The sequence below is a fragment of the Megalops cyprinoides genome, chromosome 4 (assembly GCF_013368585.1).
Source record: "Megalops cyprinoides isolate fMegCyp1 chromosome 4, fMegCyp1.pri, whole genome shotgun sequence".
Taxonomy (NCBI): domain Eukaryota; kingdom Metazoa; phylum Chordata; class Actinopteri; order Elopiformes; family Megalopidae; genus Megalops; species Megalops cyprinoides.
Window position 1 is genome coordinate 4944342 of NC_050586.1, and position 10716 is coordinate 4955057.

General features: G+C 47.6%; 1 protein-coding gene across 1 annotated transcript in view; it reads right to left on the reverse strand.

Annotated features, from left to right (window-relative positions):
- The window catches only part of ncs1b (neuronal calcium sensor 1b), a 32537-nt gene extending 30745 nt beyond the window's left edge, over positions 1–1792 (reverse strand). Inside the window, exon 1 of the mRNA XM_036526597.1 lies at positions 1154–1792. Coding sequence (XP_036382490.1) covers positions 1154–1217 — 64 coding nt within the window. The 5' untranslated portion in view covers positions 1218–1792. The remainder of the gene's footprint in view (positions 1–1153) is intronic.
- Between the last annotated feature and the right edge of the window lie 8924 nt (positions 1793–10716).

Below are 10716 nucleotides of genomic sequence, written 5' to 3' on the forward strand. Positions count from 1 at the left end.
ACATTTGATCTGTTTTTTTTTTTTTTCCCTTCCCCTGTCCAGGGTTTTGGTCTGTAATTACAGGGAAAGTTTTTCTATGAAGTCTGGCCATCTCTAAACCCGCTGAGCTGAAGGGAAGAAGTACTCTTCTGTTTCACCCAGCACCTGCAGCCTGTGAGGCTGAGGAATCGATCGGGTCTCACCTGTATCACCTCCGGGTAGGCTCCCACCCACCCCCCCCGACACATGCCTCCCTTCCTATGTGTTGCCAAGGGTGACACCCCCCCCCCCCCCCCCCCATGAGGAGCCCGATCAGCCTGCCCCCCACAGTATCGATCGGTACCTCCGTTTCTCACAAGAGTGTGACACTTTCGCTCCAGTAAGCCTCCCAGAGGCCTCTCTCTCAGCATTCCACACAGGTGACTCACGCTTCAGGTGACACTCAGGAGCAGGTAAACCCAGGAGATTAGACCGAAAATGTGTATTATATATATATACACTCTTTAAAAAGCTATGTATGCTCTGTCAAGGTTGTGTCACTATTGCAAGAGAGAAGCCTCTTAAGAACAGCCCACACTCTCGCCCTCGAAAGAGGTCTCAGCGACTCCTGCACATTCGATGGCAGCCTGGCTAATCCGCTAAACCCACAGCAGCGGTCATCTGCTGCGAGTCCGCAAACAGTGGTTTTATAGTAACAGTGAAACCACAGCAACGGTGTCAGCGAACAGGTCAAAGGTTTTCCCTCTGAAGCGCTAGCAGCTCTGATAGTCACCCTCATCCTTCTGAGTGAGGTGACGATTCCGCACTCTATAAACTGGAAGGACCTCAGCGCTGGGACAGCATCAGAAGATCATAGCCCCCCCCCCCGGTCCCCACCACCCCACCCCACCCCATTACTACATTCAAGTTGAGAAGCTATGATAGGCCTCTATTTCACAGGCCAGTGATCTTTCTGCTATGCAAGCCGAAGTATTTACTGAGGGGGGGTAGAGAGGGAGGGGGTACAGGGCTGCGGTGGTGTAGCGTGCACCCCCTCCTGACCTGTATGTGAGCAGAGATGAGGGGAGAGAGAGAGAGAGGGAGAGAGAGAGAGAGAGAGAGAGAGAGAGAGAGAGAGAGAGAGAGAGAGAGAGAGAGAGAGAGAGGGACAGGGAGCACGCTGCACAGTACTCACAGTAGGTCTTCCGGGTCAGCTCCTCCACCACCTCCGGCTTCAGCTTGCTGTTCGATTTCCCCATGGTCGGCACGTTTCCCCACGCTCCCTAACACTCCTGCGGTCCGCAGCCAAGGGGCACGCCTCTCTCTCGCCGGTGACACACACACAGCCGCTGGCCCGCACGCACACACACGCGCACTCTCGCCCCGACAAGCCCTGCCAGTTCGCTTCCACCTCAGAACGGGGGGTGGGGGGGGTGAGGGGAGCGGAAAGGAGCCAATTAAAAGCCAAAGATGTAATTACACAACTGCGCCGATTACCGCAGTTCTCCCCTGGCAGAGAGGCAGTCAGAGCGGGAGGAAGGCAGAGGCCCGGTCACCCAAAACCATCCCGCTTCCTCTGACCGCTGCTTTCATCTCCACTGCCCGGTCCTCCCTCGGGATCTGGTGGCCGGCCCCCCCGGGAGCCTACGCCCAGGCTGGGATCTCGTTAAAGGCCTGCGGGCTCCAGAGACGTCTGCAGTCCGTCCGTCTGTCTGTCCGTCCTCTCACCGTGTCCAAGCGTGGCTGTCCTTGGATGCAGCCGTCACTCGGGCTCTAGCTTCGGCACGTCCTCTCCTGCTCCCCTTCTTCCTCTCCTCCTCTGCGTCTCGCTCTCTCCCTCTCTCGCTCGCCCCCCCCCCCCCCCCACCCTCGCTCCCCTCCCCGTCGCTGTCTCCGATGCTCTGGGTAATTCTGAGCAGAGATTTCCTCCTCTTTGACAGCTCAGATAAGGGGTGGGTAAACTTGAGCGCGACGAGTCAGGCTAGCCTCAGCGGCCCTCGCTCTCTATTCACGCTCCGGTTGAACTACGTGAAAAAAAGAAAAAAGACAGAAGAAAAAAAAACTGCTCTTTCTCAAGCTCTTCTGAAATCAAGATAATAGATGTGTGGATGCAGGTATTAAAACAAAAATTAAAAAGTACAAAAATAAAGAACTTCTTTGCAACAAACGTTATATAAAACAAAAATTTTTCCTTCAATTAAAAAAAACCTCACTCCTGCATGTGACCAGAGGAATTTACAGAGAAATAGTTTTCTTTTTGTCCTTCCTGCTGAGTCACACCTCCCTTGCTCGTGGTCTGAGTCCGTCTGCTGTGCAGCGCAGTGATTTCAGGCTCTTGTGGAGGACAGGGAACGAGGCGTAATGGAATTTCTGTCCGTGCCGGGCGCTGGCGTGTCCTCGTTCGCTGGTGCCAGCTGTGGCGGTCGGCTCCTCTTGTCCTCTGCCCCGGCCGCTATGGTGCATTTCCCCCCGCAATTGTCATCTGTTTGCTCACTGCTCTCCTGGCCGGGTCCGCTCCGCTCGCCTGCTCCCTTGTGTAAATCTCCGTGGTGCGTTCGCCTGGCTCCGGGGGCCTCGGCGACAGCGGCCCTGGGGGAAAACAAACAGCGACGGGGTCGAGTTAGCGGGAGAGGTCATGGCCCTCAGCAAACGCCGACTCGCCTTAATCCCGGTATCTCCTTCGCTCCGCAACGAGCTGAGTACTCTTCCGTGGGCGCTGCTGATGGTTTACCCTCTGTCTGAATACGCTACCAGCACTCACTTATCATCTTCAAGAGATTTAATACCACCACCCCCCCACCCCAACCCTGTGTTACTCCACTGTGCAACCTTCACAATCAAGCTCCCTCTTCCTAGTACTGTAGGAAACGGACAGAACTCCCAGAGGGCAATCCCCCATGCATGACTGAAACCAGGGTCAGCTCAAACTGCTGCGGCCAAGGGATACTCTGTACACATTACAGTGAATAATTATTTAAAAACATAACCCCCCCCCCCCTCCAAAAATGTGAATTTCACAATTACACAGAAGGCTTTTTAAACGTTTTTTTTTTCCTCTTTCAAAATATTTACATACATTAATATTTAATCCTAATTATTTAGAGGATTGCCCTGTGGGGCTTAAATTCTGTTAAAAGTAAATGTTCTTATTTTCTTTTGAGAATATCAAGAAGGTGTTTGTTCTTCTCTGGAATAAAAAAAACTCATCTTAATCAAGTATTCATTAAGATGTCTGAAGACTAGGCTAATTCTTGTTTGATTTGAGGGGGTTTTATTTGCATATTCTGGGCTTTATCTACAGGGCAACTGTGGCAGCCAACATGCTGGGAAATTATTCCTCCCTCCCCCCTCCAATAAAAAAAAAAACTGTTCCCATCTTCCACACACTGAGGCAAGGCATAGCCATCTTTCTTCAGTGCTAACGCTTGCACCCTAACTGAAGTAGCCTGCTTCTGGGGTTCTGTCTCTGATCTTTCATCAGCTCGGCAATGCTTTCATTATTTATTTTAGCTGTCTGCTAAAAACGACGGACCTCAGATTTAGCGGGGACCTCAAGGCAGAGGAAGCCATTTCTGTCAGCTGCACAGCACCCGTTTGGAAGCAATTACACCAATTCCTCGCTGATGAGCACAACTAAGGAACCAGTTTCCACTCTCTGCCGCTATGACATGTCACCTCCCAGTCGCGCATCCTATAAAGCGCCTGCAGCTATCATAAAATGCCTGAATGAGCTCCACTGGAAGATGTGTGCTGAGCTTTTATGAGGAACGCCATCCTTGCATGACTAATACAGCAATAACAACCAAACAGTACTGCAAACACACACACACACACACGCACACACACAAACCTACCTCCTGTAAAGAGCTCAACAGAACGGCTCTTCACTCTTTCATGTGTCAACGGTGGCTTCCCCGCACTTAACAATGAAAGCGTTTTAAAACCACTTGAAAAGAAACACAATTGGACCGAGGAGGGACCATTTACTTCACTATTCCATAAATACCCAAGCAGCGGCAAACTCTGGGTCCATAAACAGAGCGCTCAACCCACCCATCAAAACGGGACGGTAACGGCACAAGCGGTCTGAAAGTGTCCGTTCGAGCCCACGTGGGCTGCTCTCTCCGCGGTTTATTTATGACTGGCAATGAACAAGGTGGGAGTGACAAAGCGCCCTGGCCACAGCACTGAGAGCGCGGCATCAATCACAAAAAATAGTCAGTCCATAAAAAAGCTGTCATAAAATGTTACTCGGAGACGTACGGTTCCTCTGCCGACGATCAGCACCTTGAGATATTTATTACCGCGTCGACACGGGGCATAAACATCTACCGTGAGACTCCGGGATATTTCCCCGTCGGCCGCTTTACCGCAGACGCGTGTCGGAAACATAATCCGTCTCCGTCCTCCCTCGGACCCCGTTCAATTAATCCTCGCCCCGAAAAAGGCTCCCAAGTGAATCTCTATTTTCCGCAAAAATCCATTTCTTTTAAACTACAGCACCACTCTTGTAGTTAAAATCAAGGAACAAACGCCGTATTACATTTTTTTCGGGTTATGAAAGCGGCGGGTCGAAGAGGAGGATTGATTATCTGACTGCGGATTAAACACACAGCCGTGTCTTTTGAAGGGTTCACAGATCAACCAAATAACAGTAAGCGAAGCACAAGCATAAAGGGTGATCCCCACAGACTGCACTATCATACAAGGTCTCCAGATATACACAACACTATTTCGAAGGAAATGAACACGTTTCTAAGATACAAAAGACCTCAAGATGTGAATGGTTGTCTTACCAGGGGTCCTCAAATAACGACTGCTGGCATTTCTTACATTTTAAGCACTGACCAGTTATACCACCAGATATTCCGCCTAAAATAATGCGATGTATCTTGAAGGCACAACGGAAGCACTATAGCCCGAATTTGAACCAGCAACCTTCTGGTTGAAACGTGCGCAGTTATTTTAGAAGCTCTGCTGCGTTGTTACCTTTCTCGGTCCATGCGGGTACACCTGCACAGACGCGCACTCACGCAAACTGTATTGAAATATGAGCTGCTACCAACACGGGCTCAAAGGAGGCCCAATCGAACTCTGATGGCGGACGTGGTCAAATCTGTCCGTGAGCCACGCACCCTCAGGACACCCTACTACCCTGCAAACGGCGGTCTTTCACAGCCATTTAAAACTCCGTACTGTGATCAGCAAGGTCACTGCTCAAATCCTCAAATCCGCCCACGCGAAAGGAGTCCCAGTGCCAGCCTCTACTGATACCCAGGTTTCTTTCCCAGACGCGGTGAACATAATCTGGCCTTAGTACAGATCACGCAGCCTTTCGACCCAGACGACCAATTTATCGTAACTTTGCGTGCGAACCCGCGCACAAAACAACTCGTTTGCACCCAGGGAGGACAGGCAAGCCGAGCTTCGGGTCATGCACCCACCGACAGCTCATTAACGAGAAGATGTCGGTCAGAGAGGGTCACAACCCATGCGGTCCTTGAGTTAATGTACAGCTCTCACACGCTGTTTAGTAACCTAACGGACTCGCAGTGGTGGACAAAACCACGCACGGTACAGAGCAAGCGAGCACACGTCCGCAAATGCAGGAGCTAATCAGTTTGCGCAAGAGAAATCAGATCAAGCACTCAAAATGACTTGTTTCTGCACTCCGTGTAACTTGTTTTTTTTTTTTTATCATGAAGCAGCATGTGTCCGGGGTATGGACTTCTGCGGTTGGGAAAGGCTCTTTGATGCAGTGTCTGGGTTACAGTTTTACTCAAAGTTAAACTATAAACAGCGACGGAGAAAAGAACAGCTGTCTTGCAGAACACACTGTTAAAATGCACACACGTGTATTTTTTCCACTAAAAGGTGAGCCACGCACCAGCCAGGACACCCTTTCAGATGTTTCGAAACCATCACTGCCCAGTTATGTTTTTGGAAAATTATTCTATATTCGTGAACTTGACTTGAGGGGAGACGTCTATAATAATACCAGTAGACGCTAATGCACTTCATTACTTTGATTAGTCACGACTTTCAGCAGGCTTACATTTGGCAAATCTGCGAACGGGGTACTCTCGAAACCAAATGAATACAAGATCTTACTGTAAGGCAGCTTATACAGCTCAAAGCAGCAACAATATAGGGTTACCGCTGATTCACTTCCATGACACAACGACTGAAGCAGTCATTGAGTCAGCCGTCTGAATAAACACGAAGATGATGCTTCAATGAACTGGGAACGAAGCGCTTCCTCCAGCTGCCGCTCCAGTGGTTTCATAGCTCACTCGCGAATGCAGATTAAATATATTATACAATATTCACAATGTAACGTTAGTTATCGTGCTGCTAGCGAACCCGGAGAACCCAACTACCGTGTTCCTGCCTCAGTTCTGGGGGAAAAAAGCAGTGTCTAGCCATTAATAACAAGCTTACTCGCAGGAGCCAAGGCGTCTTTGTTCTCTGCATTAACGCTGCTAACTTAACTAAGGCAGGTGTTTGGTTTTTTGTTATTTACTTGACAATCGTTAGTTCATTTATTCAGCGTTTCGTATTCATTCTAAAAATCCTTTCTTTCTATTCCATATTTAAGAAGTGTCGCTTGCTATCTAAAACCAGCGCAAACTGGCTAACCTAAGTTAGTTAAAATACGACATAGGATTTGCTAGTTTCTCTGCACTCAGCATTCAAAACGTTGTCGCACTTAAAAACAGCTCACCGCTTTATTTGTAGCGAGCAAAATACACAAACGTTCACAAGTTAAGCTGTCAAGGGAACAATACCTGCTTCTAACGTTATTGTCAATGGAAGCAAACGCACATCCTTAATTTTCACATGCCAGTTTCTTCAGCTAGTTTTTTATTAGCCAAATCGCTAACCGTAGTACCGCTGCACAACTGAATAGCTACGTTAATTTTATTGCATATTCAAGTTACTAGCTAGCTCCCTAGAATGAAAAAGTCTATGGCAGTTAGATAACAGAAAAAATATATCTACCAACCCAAGCTCATACAGGCTAACAGCTGGAGAACTCATGATTTAGCCGTTTGTAGCTAACAGTAACTGTATCCCTAGCAACACAGTAACTTAGCCCAAGTTAACATTTACAGTACAGCAGCTAGGCTACATGCCCGCGATTAGCTGCCCAGCTGGCTAAATCATTACAAATCCTTAGCTAATTGTCAAACAATACATCCATAGCACATGTTGTAAGTTGTTAGTTTATCAGCTGTCGATCTATAAGAGTCTTTGAATTTGTAACGTTAGGCAACGTTTGGTATTCAACCGCACCACTTTATATTGACTGGGTAGCTATGTGTTTAACTTAAAGCTTGTCAGACACACTCACCGGTTTCCTTTGCTGCTGGAAGTCAGTAGCTAACAAAAGCAGGGCCATCCAAGGGTTGGTGTGTTCATGAAAGAAAAGCTTCCGTCTGGCCGTGCCACTGTAGTTTTGAATCTGATACGCAGCTTTGCGAGCTGCCAATGTCCGCTCCCCGATGCTGATGCCCCTCTCTCTGTGACCGGGCTTCTGTGCGCATCAGCCGGTGCGCCGTCCTGACATCACACGGTCTCCACCCAGCACCATCCTCCGGACAAAACTGCTATTAACCATTTCTCTTCCCGTGAAAACTTAACAAAGATCAACGGACGCACGGTATTCTGTAACGCAGTACGCACAAGCCAAGACCATTTTAAAACACAAGGGATTAGCTGGCTATGTAATTACGGTAGAAATATCGCTATCTAACAAAACAATTGTTGACGTTTTAAATGTTCAAACGTCTTGTTTGGTGACGATTATGGTAAAAGTGTTATTTATTCAACATTCCGTTAAGGCAAAAACATAACGTTTTAAAATGTGGGTATCGCGGTTGCTTAAATAAGAAAGACCGTTTGTGGGTCGTGAAAACGTACCTAACGCGTACGCGCCTTCCACACAAAGCTCATAGAAAGTGGTGGATGAATTAATTTGATTTTAAATCCCGAAGCTCTATGCACTTCAGTGTAGCTACGAGATTTAAAAGCTGTTGTTTAGTCGAGATTTGGCATAAAGTCGTTTATAATAGTCTGTATTATAAACGACTTTATGCCGAAGGCCTTTTTTCACCTTTTGAAACAAACTTACGATACGATTTCACTTTCCAACATTAGCAAACGTACAGTACTTTAAAACTCCCACGCACATCACTTTCCCGAAGAGATTTTCTGTGTTGCCAGCCTTTTAAGCTGATTGTTTTGTTCACCGTAACAGGAGCACAATATTTAAACCTGTTTAAAGAGGGTTCAGTGAGCAGGTCAATATATGCACTGACACAGTACCTCAAAAGTGACCTATAAAAATCTATATGCTCGTGCAATGTAGCGTCGCGCCGCAATTTCCTGCTATGGACAGTGTCACAGACAGACAGCCCTTATGCACCAGTGCTCTAGCAGTACTCTTGGGAAACTATAACTCGAGAGTTTTGTTAACTTGATGTGCTTATTCCCCTATTGACTATCTTTCTTTCCCCTAGTGACTTTTTCGTCACTGAAAATAGCATGAGCATAAGCCAATGTGAAAGGGTTCCCATGCATTTGACATCCACATAACATTTTCTTTGACACCTGTGGATTGTTGCAGGCGTGGAAAACTACAAGTGTCAAAAATCCAGGACTACAACGGGGTGAAAAACATAAACAGAGATTTGTACAAAAGCCTATTCCTTCCTACGAGCCAGGTACTGAGCTTCTCGTCCCACACTGTTCTGTTCCCACTAGGAACCTGTGAAATTAAATTAGCACCGCGACCAATGAGCCAGGGCTCAGAGTTAGTGTGTGCAGTGAGTCCACAGGGCTACCATTCAGCCTTCCCACACAGCGCATCCACAGACATATCTCAACTGTATAATTGAAGCTGCCATCTGTCTCCTACAAGCCATGAAAAAAAAAACCTGCTCCAAGAGGCTTGAAGCGGAGGCAGGAATTTTGTGTCATGCATTACTTTGGCAGACACAGAGTGGAGGCCTAATTAGCCACTTGTGGAAATTTGTCAACATCGCATACACATACTGAGGGTAAAGGATTCAGACTAATCTTATGCTACACGGTGTTTTGGAGCAAAATGCACATTGTCACTGTTCCTTGAATTTACCGCAGCGCTTTCACTGGTGCAGAAAAACAACTTCGGAGGACGCGGGGCTGCTTTTATCCATATTGTGAAGCAGAAGTGGACGAGAAAGGTGCCTTGCTAACATATTTGCATACAGAAGGGATGCAGCGCATGACAACAAAAGACACGCCACCCTCATTCATTTCTGCATAGCAGACTGTCAGTGTGTTAGCAGGCCTGTAAATTATTGAAGAGGCAGAAAGATCACAGGGGGCTGGTGAATGGGGGTGAATTATACATCTGGGTGACTCAGCAAAACCCCCCAATCAGCTTAATTGCCCTCGCTCTGACATCTGTTTAATGCTCAGATTAGCTGTATCCTCATTTTGATGCAAGTTTAAACGGCACCAGGCCGACCATGGGTCATAGGTCAAATTCTCTGCGTGTTAGCGATAAGTGAGCCAGCGCCATGCACCACGCTAATGAGATTGCGTTGATAATGATTGACGACAGACACTACATTCCATTCTGTGTACAAAGGTAGCTGAATTTACCAGGAACAGGGAACATAATTGTTTCCAAAGCAGTGTGTAAAGTAACCTTCTACTATGCAAGCAACAGACTGGCAAATTTACCACGATAATAGCATATGCTTTCCAGCAAGCGGCAAGAATTGGTGCCTGTTATGAAAAGGCCCATGTCCACCCTGCAAAGGAACAAGAGGAGCTTTGCACAAATTGACTGTGTCACATTTACAGGAGGCAGTGTAGCAGAGTGGTGAGGATCGGGGATGGTAACGGAAAGGTTGCCGGTTTGAACAGCTGTTGTACCCTTGGGCAAGGTACTTAACCCACAATTGCCTCAGTAAATTTCCAGCTGTATGGATGGATAACATGTAAAAATTGTAGACTGTGTAAGCTGCTCTGGATAAGAGCATCTGCTAAATGACTATAATGTAAAGTGATGACTGTAGACAATGATGCACTCTTGGTGCCATATATCAGGCGAGATCTTCAGTGTTAAGAGTGCCTTCCCCTGTGGGCCCTATTTATCTGCTGATGAATTTCTGTCTCCTGAGCTCCCTCTCACCTGCACTGAGAGCACGAAGAGTGTAAATGAATGCAGATAGGGCTGTGGAAATCAATGCCCCCACAGCGCCACCTAGCAGGCCTGGGGAGCTGGTACATCGCAGAGCTCTCCATGCTGCGGGGGACTCTGAGAGGTGAGGGGGCGGTCCACCCCCACCTACAGATAATACCAGCCGTAAAGCAGAAGCTCCATCCTTTCACAGCTGATTTAGTGTCAGTGTTCTGGGTGAGGGATTATTTTATTATTGCGGTGTGGGAGAGAGATATTGAATGTCTTCAGCTTGGCTGGCTGAAAGAGGGAGAGAGAGAGAGAGACATAAAGAGAGAGAGAGCGTGGGGAGGTTGGAGGGGGTATTTATCTGGCAGCTAGCGAGAGGTTGCTTTTTGGTTTGTTTTTTTGTTTTTTTCCTCAGCTGTGAATTTCTCCAAGGTGCTGACAAATAAGGGACCTGAATCATACAGTGGCTTTTGTTAGGAGAGGCGATTCACAGCATCACAGCACCCGTACTGTTAGCTTCCCAGGAGCCGGGGGCGAACGAGGTGAAGGCACCCCTGTGTCACAGGTGAGAGAGA